This window comes from Canis lupus, chromosome 18 (assembly GCF_003254725.2).
Source record: "Canis lupus dingo isolate Sandy chromosome 18, ASM325472v2, whole genome shotgun sequence".
NCBI lineage: Eukaryota > Metazoa > Chordata > Mammalia > Carnivora > Canidae > Canis > Canis lupus.
In genome coordinates, this window is record NC_064260.1 from 40,073,872 (window position 1) to 40,090,262 (window position 16,391).

General features: G+C 36.0%; 2 protein-coding genes across 2 annotated transcripts; both read right to left on the minus strand.

Moving 5' to 3' along the window:
- Nucleotides 1-572: 572 nt before the first annotated feature.
- LOC112663127 (olfactory receptor 5L1-like) lies at nucleotides 573-1,532 on the minus strand. The gene has a single exon (XM_025451707.3). It carries the CDS (start codon nucleotides 1,530-1,532, stop codon nucleotides 573-575), a length of 960 nt encoding a protein of 319 aa, XP_025307492.1.
- Nucleotides 1,533-7,990: 6,458 nt separating this feature from the next.
- LOC112663648 (olfactory receptor 5L1-like) lies at nucleotides 7,991-8,926 on the minus strand. Its single transcript, XM_025452718.3, has one exon. The coding sequence runs from the start codon at nucleotides 8,924-8,926 to the stop codon at nucleotides 7,991-7,993; it is 936 nt and encodes a 311-aa protein (XP_025308503.1).
- Nucleotides 8,927-16,391: the final 7,465 nt, after the last annotated feature.

Genomic DNA, 16,391 nt, shown 5'->3' on the forward strand with positions numbered 1-16,391 from the left:
GCTTTAATGATGATGAAAATACATGTCTATCTATGTGCACTTTGTTAGAAATATATTGAAGTCATCTCAAACCAAGATATTGAGTCTAACAATACCAACCCAAACCCATTGAAAACAATTAGAGATTGGGGCACCTGGGTGGCTCAGTGGTTGAGTGTCTGCTTTTGGCTCAGGTCCTGATCCCAGGGTCCTGAGATTCAATCCCAAATCGGGCTCCCTGCAGGGAGCTTGCTTCTCCCTCTGACTGTGTCTCTCTGCCTCTCTCTCTCTCTGTGTCTCTCACAAATAAATAAATAAATCTTAAAAATCAATTAAAGATTGGATAAGGGCAACAAAGCCACTAAATGTATATGAATTATTCATAAAAGAGATAATATATGGCTTAATAAGATAATCAAGTGGAAATTCAAAAAGCAGGCATAAGTCCTCCAGCTCATGGAATTATTCCCTACTTTGTTTTTCTTTCATATTTTTCTTTCTTTCTTTATTTTTCTTTCGTTATTTTATTTTTATTTCACATCCACCCCAAATCAGCCACTCATTAAAAGTTTTTGGTGAAACTCTGAGTCTTGTCAAGAAAATAGTTTTTCAAAGGGTACTCTAGATCGCAATACTTTCTTGAGAGCTTCTTTCACATCCTTGTTCCTCAGACTATAGATGAGAGGGTTCAGCATGGGAATCACTATGGTGTAGAACACCGTGGCCACCTTGTCAGTATCCATACTGTTGCCCGAACCCGGCCGACAATAATTGAAAAGGATTGTTCCATGGAAGACAAGGATGGCTGTGAAGTGAGAAGCACAGGTGGAAAAGGCTTTGCGCCTTCCCTCTGCAGAGCGCATCCTCAGGATAGTGATGAGAATCAGCAAATAGGAGGTGAGGATGATCATGATGGTGATGATCTCGTTGAAGGTGGCCACGATGGACACCATGAGTTCATTCATAGTGACATCAGAGCAAGCAAGAGATAAGAGAGGGGGTAGATCACAAAAGAAGTGGTTAATCACATCTGATCTATAGGATGGGATCTGAAGGGCTAAACACAAGTGGATCAGAGAACAGGCCGTCCCACAGAGGTAGCAGCAGGACACCAGCTCCATACAGAGATTCTGGGACATGGTGACCATGTACAGCAGTGGGTTGCAGATGGCCACGAAGCGGTCATAGGCCATCACAGCCAACAGGAAGACCTCAGTTACCACACATGTACAAAATAAATAGAACTGCACCATGCAACCGAGGAAGGAGATGGCTTTGTCCCTGTTTAAGATATTGGGCAGCATCTTTGGCACGATGATCGTGGAGTAGCAAAAATCCACAAAGGACAAGTGGCTGAGGAAAAAGTACATGGGAGTGTGAAGCTGAGAGCTGACCTGAATCACTGCGATCATGCCCAGATTTCCCAAAACCGTGACTCCATAGATGAGAAGAAACAGCAGGAAGAGGAAGACTCTCAGCTCTGGGGCATCTGCTAATCCAAGCAGAATGAACTCTGTCACACTGGTGCAGTTCTCTTCCCCCGTTTCTGCCATATGTCAGCCTTACAGAACGAAATGTTAAGCTTTTGTGTCTTCTAAAATGGGAGGACAAAAATGGGCTAATATTAACTTCAGAAAATATAACATTGATATCAAATACTGTATTTATAAGATAGAACAGAAACACAGTTAGTTATCAAGTAATTCAAATTATTAAGTGTCTCAGTGGATCCCACAGATCAAAATTGACTTCAGTATCAGCATAAACAATAAAAAACTTAAATGATTCCAGTCTTTATCATAATACATTGAGATGATTAACTATGTTTGATTATTTGGTGGATTTTAAAATGTATTCAATGATACTTTTCAAAGCCATGGAGAAAAGAACCTCTGTTCTCTGAAAAACCTTAAAAGATCATCCAGCACAGTATCACCTACTAAGATGCTGTTAAACATATATTTTCGTTTTTCCACTGAGTCTCTCAGGAACATATATTGAAGCAAAGTTTTCTAATGTTCCATTTTTGGGGAGTGTGATCAAGTTTTTGAGGTCACAAAATCCTTTTAAATTTTGAATTATGAAGCAAGAAATTTAAAATATACCATGAAAATGAAAGTTTTACATACCAAATTAACAAAGTCATGTAATCAATTGTCTTTGTAATGATCTATACAGTAATAAAGTCTCAATCTTGACAACACTAAAAGCTATATATTTTATGAGAGATTTCATTCTTAATAAGCTATTGTTAGAAATATTTAATTACATCAATAAAATTGTGAAAAAATTACATTGGAGTACTGTTTTTAATGTTGACAATGGAAAATTTTAATGATCAGATATAGAGCAATCGTTCAACTGCAGTATTTAGGACAAAATTATCATGCTGGTTGGTGATTAAAAAACAAACAGGATATCAAATAGTCGCTTAGTGTACATATTTCGATGTAAATATAGATGTACATATAGAAATTGATAGATCTGTCTACCAATATTTTTTTTTATTTTGCTATAACTGAAATATTAATCCTTTAACCATAAGAGAGGTGCCTGAAAATTCTTGCAAGTTCTCTAATTAGTTGGCTAGGAAAAGTGCTTAATTAATGTACTGAATGCAGTGGGGTCTACCGCTGAAATCTTTCCTTAAAGAAAAGGCAAACAGGCATTGAGGGATTCTATTCTCTGCCCTCCTTTCTAGTCAGCAGGAATACATTCATGAGTTCTACACATATTTATACTGAAAAATGAGGGAAGAAGTTCAGGACTAGAAGAATAACTTGGTATTTTCTCCATATATTAAACTAACTTTAAAGAAGTGGGAATATATCACTTTCCTGAAGTCATGTTTTTTTCATTTTTTTACTTTTTTTGTCAGGAACATAAACAAACCCAAAACAAAAGCAAAACAAAATGAAATACCTGAGATATTTTTCTGAGTCCCAGTTAAACAGGAAAGTCAACGTGGTAAATTTTCTTCCTAAAGTTTTAGGCTGATAATAAGAACCTATTTCATGGCAACCCCAAAACAAATCCAAAAGAAGTCATCTCATTTTCTGAGCAGAGAGAGCTCACAGGTCCTGACTGTCCAAGACCATCTGGGAGGCACATAAATTCAAACCTCCACATTACTATGACAATGAAGGGAGCTCCTCCATCATCATAAATTCTTGATTTCATGACAGAAACTGGTCTGTTAGGAGGAAACAGAAAGAGAGAGAGAGAGAGAGAGAGAGAGAGAGAGAGAAGAGGGGTACCATTTGCTCATTCTGTATTCTTTCATACACACCCATGTTTGATGTGACAGGGAAAACTGTTCTAAATTCACCATTAACTGTTTCTAAATGTTAAAACACAAAAGCATTTTAAACAGTAACTGCACACAAATAGAAGTCCTGTTAGAACATTCTCTAATTAGAAGAGACATGAGTTCCATACATTTTTAAAATAATTGTTGACATTTCTATTTTCAAGTAACCGGAGCCTAGTTCTAGCTAACAGACCTGAGTGACAGACGTTTTCTCCCTGGTGCTGAAGACGCTAAGACGTGTACATCAGACAGAGACTTCTATGTAGAGAATGAGCTCCTTAGGCCCCCAAACAATTACTAATCTCTATGGAATAACAAAATATATAAAAATGAAGCTGAGACTACATGTGATACAACACAACTAATAATTACTCTCTATGGCATAGCATCAGGAGATTTATTGTTTAAATTATCCCAACTTGGGAAACAACTGCTCAAAAGCAAACATGCCTCTTTCCAGACAGATTTCATGGTGCCATGTGATTACATCTCAATGTCATATGTGTGTGGGACACAGCTTATAAGGCCATTATGAAAAAATGTGACTATTTCTTGGGAATTCTTTCTTTCTTATAACTTGATAGAATCCCCTGGATTCCTGTAGGACACAGTGACCAATGCCACATCAGAATTCCTTTAAATACCATAAAAGTAGTGATCTAACTTGTCAGAAAACTATATGATAGTTCACGCTTATTGAGCCCTTGTTTTGTATTGTAACCTAGACTAAATATTATGCAAGTATTAAATCCTTTTAGTTTCATAGTAACGAGCCAGGCGAGAGTTCTGGGTTTCATGCCAATCTTACATAGGAGATGACGGAGACACAGACAGTTGCCACTTGGATAAATTCAAAATAAGTTGCGAGGAAAGGTCTGCCTCTCCCTCTCCCTTTACCCCTCTCCCTCACTCATGAGCACTCACTCTGTCTCAAATAAATAAATAAAATCTTTAAAATAAAAAAAAAGAATATCCATTGCTCATCACCATTCATGGAAAAGACTATCCATCCCCAGGAGACTGCCTGGACAGGTTGTCAGAATCAATCAACCATAAATATCTTTACTTTTGGACTCTCAGTTCTATTATGCTGAAGTATATGCTCACCATATGTTAGTACCAATTACATTTTCTAATTTTCAGGTTCTCAGTAGGAGTCTTTTGTTATATATTTCTCAGCATTGTAATCTTTCTGGAATTTTCAAGAAAACTTTTTCTTAGTTTTAGTTTGGGATTTTATTTTGGTACTATGAAGAAATAAGATAATTTTGGCATATTGATGCTTTTTTTTTATCATGAAGAATTCATTTATTCATCCTAATACTTCTAGTAGGGTGAGTGCATGCATGTCTGTGTATGTGTGTGTGTGTGTGTGTGTGTGTGTGTGTATGTGTGAGAGAATTGCCTAGGATTTTCTTTTTAAAGAATCATGGATAATGTGAATAAAACAATTTAATCATATCTTTATGACCAATAGGTGGACTGATTGATTTATTAATCTGTGTATCTATCTTTCTATGTATATTTACCAATCTATTAATCTCTCAATCTGTCTGTGAGCACTGAGAGTAGGCATCCTGCATAGATTAGTGTAATTTCCTCCATTTCTACCTTACTGGTAAGTTTTGACTTGAATGGGTGTTGATTGATGTCAGATAATTTTTCTGTACCTCTAAGGTGACCATGTGATTTTTGTTGCCTGTTTTTCTATGTAAGTGACATATTGCATTGTCTTTCCTATGTTCAACCAATCTTCATTTCTGGGATAAATTTGACTTAATCATTGTTCATAATTCTTTTATATGTTTTATTCCATTTATTTTATTTTGCTATTGGACAGAATATTTTGTTGAGAATTCTTGTATTTATATCCATGAGGAATATTGGTTTGTGTTTTCTTTCCTACATTGTCTTTGTTTGGCTTTGGTGTCAGGGGAATACTGGCATACTCACAGGAACTGGAAAGAGCATCATGTATTCTATCTTCTAAATGAAGTAATTAATAATTGGTGATATTGCTTATATACTTACTTAGAAAAAGCAACTGCTGAAGTGATCTGTGTCTGGATATTGGTAGGGGGAGTGAGGGAATATCTTCATTACAAATTGAATTTATCATTACATATCCATTCAGATTTTCTGTTCCTTCGATTGTCAGGTTAGGTAAATTGATCATTTTCGAGTTTGTATCATCTAAGTTGACTAAATTGTTGGTACAAAATTGTTTATACTATTCATACACTCATTTTAATTTATTCAAGTTTGCTATCCTTAATGATTGTGCAAATTTTGTTTCTTGTTTCTTGTTTTCTTAGCAATTCTAGCTAAAATGTTGTCAATTATATTAGTCTTTTCACAGTACAAACTCATCCATCTCTTTTTTCATCTTCCTACTTAATTGGCTTGTGTTCTAGTCTGTAAAAAGCTTCCTTTGTTCTTCTACTTTTTTTTTTTTTTAGTTTCTTAATGTGGAATTGAAGCATCTAGTTTTAAGAGTTTTCCTCTTTTCTTATGTAGTTATTTAAAGACCTAAATTTATTTGCAAACATTAGGAAGCGTCTATTAAAATTTCATAGTTGATTTTCATTTTCATCATTGACACCAATCAGGAGCAATGTAACATTTCTGATACTTTTCTACAAGTGTTCCAAGTTGAGTTCAAATCAAGTAAGTGACAATGTTTAAAGGAAGGCAGTGTCATATATGTGATTATGTAAAATAATGTGGGATATAATATATATCAAAATTTCTGAAATGAAGTTCATTTTAATTTCTTAGTATAAATTTAAAATCACATCACCTTCCCAAATTGTTTCATTAAGCAATAAAGCATTATTGTGCAGTTTGTATTTTATCCTCAACAAAAACAGCTAGTATTTTTTCTCTTAATAATTTTCTGAACTAATTTGGTATTTATCCATAAATGGAGTACAGAACAAAAGATATATAAGTATATCAAGCAAAACTAAAGATAAAAAAGATAAACATAAAAAAAGAAAAAAGATAAACATGATGTCATAAAATTCGTGAAAATTAAAAACCCATATCTATTTGGCCGTCTTATAATAAATAGTACTAGTACTAGAAAAAATTAATCCTTCCTAACTCTCACAATAATTTAGGTTTGATTACTTGTTTAGATTATAATTAAAAAATGACTGTTAATTTATAAACACATTTAAGAGACATCTGGTTGGCCTAGTCAGTTAAGCTATATACTCTTGATATAGGCTCAGGTCATGATCTCAGAGTTCTAGGACTGAATCCCAAATCTGGCTCTGTTCTTACTACTGAGTCAACTTGAGATTCTCTCTTTCCCTCTCCCTTCTTAATAACCATCACCCATTTAATCCATCCCCCCCTCCAGCAACCCCCAATTTATTCTCTATAGTTAAGGGTCTGTTTTCTGGTTTGAATCTCCTTTTTTTCCCCTATGTTCACCTGTTTTGTTTGTTAAAGCCACATATGAGTGAAATCATATGGTATTTTTCTTTCTCCGATGACTTATTTTGTTTAGCATAATCCTCTCTAGTCTCATTTGCATCATGGTAAATGGCAAGATTTCATCTTTTCTGATGGTTGAGTAATAGTCCATTATATGTGTATACCATATTTTCTTTGTCCATTATTCAGGTGAAGGACATTTGGGCTCCTTCCATAATTTGGCTTGAAAATGAAATATTCGTGTGTTCTACAAAAAGTTTGAAATTCCTCTTAGCAGTGACAGCATTTTTCCACAAAGGAGAGTTAGGATGAAGATTCAAAATAAATAAACAAGCAAAAAAATAAAGTGTGACAAGGGACCTAAGTCAGAGATGTAGATACCATGGAAATGGTTACTCACTGTGTCAAGTATATCTCTGTGTAGAGATTTTTTATATATAAATATATCTATTTATTTATATTTATATTATATATATTTTTATTTATATGCATTATCTGTAATATATCCACACTCCTATATATGTGTGTATATATATGAAACAGACAGTAAATATGAAATATAAGACAGGGAGGAGGAGGGAAAGAGGAACAGTGAGGAAATAATTGTGTCCCAGAAATCATTCCAGTCTCTTTGCATATGACATGTAATTTAATTTTCTTAACATTCATGGGAACTCATCATTAGTACCATCTCCATATTTTCAAATGAGATCATATCTGAAGTTCCAAAATCACTGGACATTGCAACAGCAGCAAATATAATAACAAAAAGAAGAAATAGGCAATAAATCTTAAAAAAAGATACAAGCATATTATAGACCCATATGCATGTGGAAATCTCATTCTGTACATAAACTATTGGAGAAAGATGTGCACTTCATTAAAACTAAGAAAAATTCAACTTTGGAAAAGACCGAAGTTCCATAATAGGTACTGAAAGAAAGTGTTATCCTCAAGTGTTCTTCATTAATTTCATGAAGGTTTTAGAGCAAACTAAAGGTGTCTGAAGAATGCATTACTCATATCCATTTAAGACACTAGATTGAAGGAAAGCAAAGAAGTAGGCTTCAAGTTTGAAATGTGGTCAGTCCTAACCTGGAAGCAAATTGAAGAGGCACAAAGGCAAGTGAATCAAAAAGGATCACTCAGAACCACCTACATCCTGGCTCTTCCCTCCACTCCAACATTACAACCCACCCATTCACGTGTCCACCAGCCTCCACTTTGGGACTCTGAGTCCTGCTAAGAAAAGATTTTCTAGGAAAATATTTTGGAGCTCACCACTTTTCTGAGAGCTTCTTTCACATCCTTATTCCTCAGACTATAGATGAGGGGGTTCAGCATGGGAATCACTATGGTGTAGAACACTGTGGCCACCTTGTCAGCATCCATACTGTTGCCCGAACCTGGCCGACAATAAATGAAAAGGATTGTTCCATGGAAGACAAGGATGGCTGTGAGGTGGGAGGCACAGGTGGAAAAGGCTTTGCGCCTTCCCTCTGCAGAGCGCATCCTCAGGATGGTGATGAGAATCAGCAAATAGGAGGTAAGGATGATCAGGATGGTGGTGAGCTCGTTGAAGGTGGCCACGATGTACAGCAACAGTTCATTCATAGTGACATCAGAGCAAGCAAGAGATAAGAGAGGGGGTAGATCACAAAAGAAGTGGTTAATCACATCTGATCTATAGGATGGGATCTGAAGGGCTAAACACAAGTGGATCAGAGAACAGGCCGTCCCACAGAGGTAGCAGCAGGACACCAGCTCCATACAGAGATTCCGGGACATGGTGACCATGTACAGCAGTGGGTTGCAGATGGCCACGAAGCGGTCATAGGCCATCACAGCCAACAGGAAGACCTCAGTGATTGCATAAGTACAAAATAAATAGAACTGCACCATGCAACCGAGGAAGGAGATGGCTTTGTCCCTGTTTAAGATATTGGGCAGCATCTTTGGCACGATGATCGTGGAGTAGCAAAAATCCACAAAGGACAAGTGGCTGAGGAAAAAGTACATGGGAGTGTGAAGCTGAGAGCTGACCTGAATCACTGCGATCATGCCCAGATTTCCCAAAACCGTGACTCCATAGATGAGAAGAAACAGCAGGAAGAGGAAGACTCTCAGCTCTGGGGCATCTGCTAATCCAAGCAGAATGAACTCTGTTACACTGGTGCAGTTCTCTTCCCCCATTTCTGCCGTATGTCAGCCTTACAGAACTAAATGTTAAGCTTTTGTGTCTTCTAAAATGGGAGGTAAAATGGGCTAATATTAACTTCAGAAAAATATAAAATTGATATCAAATACTGTATTTATAAGATAGAACAGAAACACAGTTGTTAATTCAAAATGTTAAATGTCTCAGTCGATCCCACAGATCAAAATTGACTTCAGCATCAGTAGAAAAATTTAATGAACCAACTTTTACCTATCACAGAACATTGAAATGATTAAGTTGTTTGATAGAAGATAAAATAGATTCAGTGATATATTTCAAAACCCCACAGAAATTAGCTCTGTTCTCTGCAGAAACTTAATAAGCTCTATCCAGCCCAGTGACACCTACTGTGATTCTCTAAAACATTTTTTTTTTTTTATTGGAGCGTATCAGGAACAGAAGTTTGAAACAAAGGTTTCTAATAGTCCATTTTGGAAAAGTGTGACCAAGTTTTTGAGGTTTGTGGCTCACAAAAAAACCTTTAAATTTTGAATTATGAAACAAGAGAGATAAAATGTACTTTGAGTGGCACCTCTGTGGCTCAGCAGTTGAGCCTCTGCCTTTGGTTCAGGGAGTGATCTCCAGTATGGGGATCGAGTCCCACATGGGGCTCCCTGCCAGGATCCTGTTTTTCCCTATGTCTCTGCCTCTCTCTGCGTGTCTCTCATGAATAAATAAAATCTTTGGGGGAAAAAAAAGGAAGAAAGAAAGAAACCCATAGTAAGAGGTTTTATATATATATATATATATATATATATATATATATATATATACACACTATATATATACTATACTATATCTATATATAGATATAGTATACTTACTGTAATAAGAGGTTATATTTATATATATATATATAAATATATATAAATGAATTACACTTTGAAAGTGAGAGTTTTACCTATCAAATTAAGTGGTTTAATCAATTACCACAGTAATGATCTATGCTAACATAGACTCAAAGAGATAGAACTCTTGAGGGGTGCCTGTGTGACTCAGTCAGTTGTGTGTCTGCCTTTGACTTGGGTCATGATACTGGAGTCCAGGGATCAAGCCCTGCATTGGGCTCCCTGTTGGGCAGGGAGTCTGCTTCTCCGTTTCCTTCTGCCTACTGCTCCCCCTGCTTGTGCTCTTTCTATCTCTCATGCTCACTCTCTCTCAAATAAATAAATAAAATCTTAAGAAAAAAGATAAGATTCTTGGGATCCCTGGGTGGCTTGGCAGCTAAAGCTCCTGCCTTCAGCTCAGGGCGTGATCCTGGAGTCCTGGGATCGAGTCCCACATCAGGCTCCCTGCATTGGAGCCTGCTTCTCCCTCTGCCTATGTCTCTGCTTTTCTCTGTGTGTCTCTCATAAATAAATAAATAAAATCTTAAAAAAAAGAAAAAAGATAAGATTCTTAAATACATTTTTTTCTGGAATGTAATATGGAAATATACGTCCAAAGTCTTAACCCTGACAACAATAAAAGCTATATGGTATTTCTTATGAGTGATTTTATTCTTAATAAGCTGTTGTAAAAAATACTTAGGTTTATTGAAAAAATCATGAATAACTATGTTCAAAACTATATTGCAGTCCTGTTTATAATATTAACAATGAAAAAGTTAATTCTGAGAAATAGAGTAATTGTTAAACTGTGATCCACCATATCTAAGACATAAAATTATGATGCTACTTAAAATTACATTTTTGGGGCACCTTGGTGGCTCAGTCAGTTAAGCGTCTGCCTTCGGCTCAGGTCTTAATCTCAGGTCCTGGAATTGAGCCTAGCATCTGGCTTCCTGCTTGGTGGGGAGCCTGCCTCTCCCTCTCCCTTTGCTGCTCCTTCTTATGCTTGTTTTCTTTCTCTCTCTCTCTCTCTCTCTCTGTCTCTCTCTGTCAAATAAATAAATAAAATCTCCAAGAAAATAATAAAAAAATAATAAAATTATATCTTGGAGGTGGTATTTGAAAAAAAAAAAAAAAAGAAAGAACACCAAATAGTACACTTGCTGCATATACGTAGATGTAAATAAGGGTTCCACCCAGAGGTATGAATTCATATGATAGAGTTCTATCTATAATTTACCCACATTAAAAAAGAGGTAAGTGAAAACTCTCCCGGATTCTGTATTGGTTGGGAGAAAGAGTTACACTGTATATCCTATACAAGGGGAATTGAGACTCCGCAAGATCTTTCCTTAAAGAAAAGGCAAACTAACATTGAGGGATTTTATTCTCTGCCCTCCCTTCTAGTCAGCAGGAATATACTCATGACTTCTACACATATGTGTAATGAAAACTGAGGGAAGACGTTCAGGACTAGAAGAATAACTTGGTATTTTCTCCATATATTAAACTAACTTTAAAGAAGTGGGAATATCACTTTCCTGAAGTCATGTTTTTTTCATCACCCAACCAACTACAGAAACAAAACAAAATAAAATATTTGAGTTATTTGATTGCTTCTCAGTCAACAGGAAAATCAACATGGTAAATTTTCTTCCTAAAGTTCTAGGCTGATAATAAGAACCTATTTCATGGCAACCCCAAAACAAATCCAAAAGAAGTCATCTCATTTTCTGAGCAGAGAGAGCTCACAGGTCCTGACTGTCCAAGACCATCTGGCAGGCACATAAATTCAAACCTCCACATTACTATGACAATGAAGGGAGCTCCTCCATCATCATAAATTCTTGATTTCATGACAGAAACTGGCCTGTTAGGAGGAAACAGAAAGAGAGAGAGAGAGAGAAGAGGGGTACCATTTGCTCATTCTGTATTCTTTCATACACACCCATGTTTGATGTGACAGGGAAAACTGTTCTAAATTCACCATTAACTGTTTCTAAATGTTAAAACACAAAAGCATTTTAAACAGTAACTGCACACAAATAGAAGTCCTGTTAGAACATTCTCTAATTAGAAGAGACATGAGTTCCATACATTTTTAAAATAATTGTTGACATTTCTATTTTCAAGTAACCGGAGCCTAGTTCTAGCTAACAGACCTGAGTGACAGACGTTTTCTCCCTGGTGCTGAAGACGCTAAGACGTGTACATCAGACAGAGACTTCTATGTAGAGAATGAGCTCCTTAGGCCCCCAAACAATTACTAATCTCTATGGAATAACAAAATATATAAAAATGAAGCTGAGACTACATGTGATACAACACAACTAATAATTACTCTCTATGGCATAGCATCAGGAGATTTATTGTTTAAATTATCCCAACTTGGGAAACAACTGCTCAAAAGCAAACATGCCTCTTTCCAGACAGATTTCATGGTGCCATGTGATTACATCTCAATGTCATATGTGTGTGGGACACAGCTTATAAGGCCATTATGAAAAAATGTGACTATTTCTTGGGAATTCTTTCTTTCTTATAACTTGATAGAATCCCCTGGATTCCTGTAGGACACAGTGACCAATGCCACATCAGAATTCCTTTAAATACCATAAAAGTAGTGATCTAACTTGTCAGAAAACTATATGATAGTTCACGCTTATTGAGCCCTTGTTTTGTATTGTAACCTAGACTAAATATTATGCAAGTATTAAATCCTTTTAGTTTCATAGTAACGAGCCAGGCGAGAGTTCTGGGTTTCATGCCAATCTTACATAGGAGATGACGGAGACACAGACAGTTGCCACTTGGATAAATTCAAAATAAGTTGCGAGGAAAGGTCTGCCTCTCCCTCTCCCTTTACCCCTCTCCCTCACTCATGAGCACTCACTCTGTCTCAAATAAATAAATAAAATCTTTAAAATAAAAAAAAAAGAATATCCATTGCTCATCACCATTCATGGAAAAGACTATCCATCCCCAGGAGACTGCCTGGACAGGTTGTCAGAATCAATCAACCATAAATATCTTTACTTTTGGACTCTCAGTTCTATTATGCTGAAGTATATGCTCACCATATGTTAGTACCAATTACATTTTCTAATTTTCAGGTTCTCAGTAGGAGTCTTTTGTTATATATTTCTCAGCATTGTAATCTTTCTGGAATTTTCAAGAAAACTTTTTCTTAGTTTTAGTTTGGGATTTTATTTTGGTACTATGAAGAAATAAGATAATTTTGGCATATTGATGCTTTTTTTTTCATCATGATGAATTCATTCATTAGTCCTAATAGTTCTAGTAGGGCGAGTGTATGCATGTGTGTGTGTGTATGTGTGAATTGCTTAGGATTTTCTTCTTTACGTATCATGGATAATGTGAATAAAATCAGTTTACTTCAAATCTGGATGACTGGTGGACCTATTGATTTATTAACCTATGTATCTATCTTTCTATGTATATTTACCAATCTATTAATCTCCCAATCTGTTTGTGAGCACTTAGTGTAGGCATCTTGCATAAGTAGTGGAATTTCCTCTGTTTCTACCCTTTTACTTTACCCTCCACAAAAACAGCTAATTTTTTCTTTCTATATATAATTTATTGCACTAATTTGGGGTTTATCCATAAACAGAGTACAGAACAAAAGATATATGAGTAATTCAAGCAAAATTAATGATAGAAGAAAGATAAATATAATTGGTAAAATTTTTGAAATGTAAGGACCTGTGTCTACGAGGCCATCTTATAATAAATATTACTAGTACTAGAGAAAAATTAATCCTTCCTAATAGATACAATAATCAAAGTTTGATTACTTATTTGTTTAGATTATAGTTTTAAATGACAGTTAATTTAAAATGACAATTAAGAAAAGCAAATGACTCTTGAGATTTTTTTTTTACATTTTTGTTTATTTGAGAGAAAGAGAGAGCACCAGCTAGGAGAAGGGCAGAGGGAGAGGTAAAGGCAGATTCACCTGCCCTGAGTAGAGACCTCAATGCAGGGTTCTATCCCAGGGTTGTGAGATCATGACCTGAGCCAGATGCAGATGCTTAACCCAGTGAGCCACCCCAGCGTCCCTGAATGGCTCTCAGTATTTACAAGAAATATATTCAATTATTTTATGAAGACTGCCTAAGGAGTTCTGATGAAGAGAATTGGAAATGAATTTGGTCAATTGGCCCTATAATTTAATAATATATCTATGCTGATTGATAGGTGATGAAAAGGAAGGATAAAACAGAGGACATGAATATATTTTCTTTGCTTTTGTTCTAAATATTCTGAGAAACAAGCTAATATTTCTAAAATTCTTGTAAATATTTGTATCCTGCGCACTTGAATTCCTTCTGAATTAGTAATTTTATTTTGTGCAAACTTCCAATCCTTCAAGCACCTAACATGATATCTTGTGTGCTTATAGCATAAAATAGTAGCTCAAAATTATTGTTGAATCATTGACTTAACTATATATGCTCACCTCTTGAATATTGTTCATGTTCTTTATTTCTGAATAAAATTTGTGTCTTTTTCTTTTGTTTCTCCTAAAAACTTGCCCACTCTTCAGGATCAAGCAAAAGAGGCATGCAATTATGAGACAATCTCTCTGATATCCACAAATGAGTTTGAGGTGTCTCCTTACCAAACCTATTATGATATTTACTAACAACACTGGCTTGTGAGTTTCTTGAACCTGAGACTATGTATATCATTCCTTGTCATCTATTTCATTAAATTTAAAATACAAAGGTGCTTATTTAACACCTACAACCTATCCATTAGCAAGGAAGAAAAGAGAATAGAACTAGAATTTCTTGCACACATATAATATGCCAGATATGTTGTCTACCTTTATTTTGTTCCACATACCACTTTATGAACTACATCACATACCACTTTTGTAGATAAAGATGGACTCCAATAAATCAACTGGTCTAGCTTATATTATCAGAGCCAGGTATAATTTCTCTGACCTGAAATTCATATTTTTTCCATTGTAAATGTTTTGTCTTTTTTTATTTGAAGTGATTTTTATTTTTAAATGAGCTTGGGGTGCCTGGGTGACTTAGTCAGTTGAGCATCTGACTTTAACTCAGGTTATGGCTTCAGGGTCATGGGATTGAGCACCTGCTCCTAGCTCAATGGGAATTCTTGTCCCTCTATCCACCCCTTTCTCATGCTTGTGTGCATGTGTGTGCTCTCTTTCTCTCTCAAATGAATAAAAATCTTTAAAAAATGAGATTGATATGCAGGTCATTCAAAATCACAGAAAGATGTTCTATAATAACAGAAATAAATATTTACCAGTGCATGCATTCAATATGAAAAAAGAAAAGTGTTTATTATTTCCCCCCCTTTTTTTTTTCTTTTTCCTTTTTTTCCCTTTTCTTTGTTTTTGACTTTCTTATTTATCAGGCTGAGATGAGAAGATTCAACATGAGTGTCACCACTGGGTATAGCAGAGATACTACTTTGTGTGCTTGGAGTTTTGGGAGTTATGGCACACAGTAGGAAAAGAGAATGGTGCTGTGCAAAATTGTGAGGGCAGTCAGGTGTGAAGCTGACAGGTCAAGATGATTCTGTGCATCTACCTGCTGAATGCATCTGTAGGCTGGTGGCAATGTAAAACACATAAGACAGATTGAAGAGGACTGTTCTCATCTCTTCATAAGTTGTGGCAGTAAAAAGAAGCAACTGGCTCAGAGCAAGAAAAATACATTAGTGAAGAGATCTAACAGAAGAAGTGATTGATTGTGTTGAAACACAAAAAGATCTTTTCAAAGTAGAACATGTGAGGATCAAAAAATATGTTTGTTACTCCCCATGCACATGATACAACCACTAGCATGGCACAGAGTTTCTGGGACACAGCAACTGGTGTAGTGGAAAGGGTTGGGAATGGCCACGAAGCTGTCAAACACCATCAGAGTAGATAGAATGAATGCAATAACTACAAAGATGATTGAAAAAGAGGTGCATTATGCACCCTGAAAATAAATTTCTTTAATTCTTTTTTCTTCAAGTTTTTATTTAAATTCCAATTAGTTAACATACAGTGTAATATTAATATCAGATGTAGAATTTAGTGAGTTATCATGTACATACAACACTCAGTGCTCATCACAAGTGCCCTCTTTGACACCCTTCACCCATTTATTTTTTTATTATTTTTTTTAAGATTTTATTTATTTATTCATAAGAGACACACACAGAGAGAGGCAGAGACACAGGTCGAGAGAGAAGCAGGCTCCATGCAGGAAGCCTGAAGTGGGACTGGATCCCAGGACTCCAGGATCATACCCTGGGCCAAAGGCTGGCGTTTAACCATTGAGCCACCCAGGCGTCCCCCCTTCACACATTTAAAGCATCGCCTGCCCACCTCCCCTCCAGCAAAGCTCAGTTTCTTTCCCTTTTTTTTTTTAAGATTTAATTTATTTAATTAAATACAGAGAGAGGCAGAGACACAGAGAGAGGGAGAAGCAGGCTCCACGCAGGGAGCCTGATGTGGGACTCGATTCCGGGTCTCCAGGATCACACCCCGGGCCACAGGGGTCGCTAAACGGCTGCACCACCCGGGCTGCCCTTTTTTTTTTTTTAAAGATTTTAT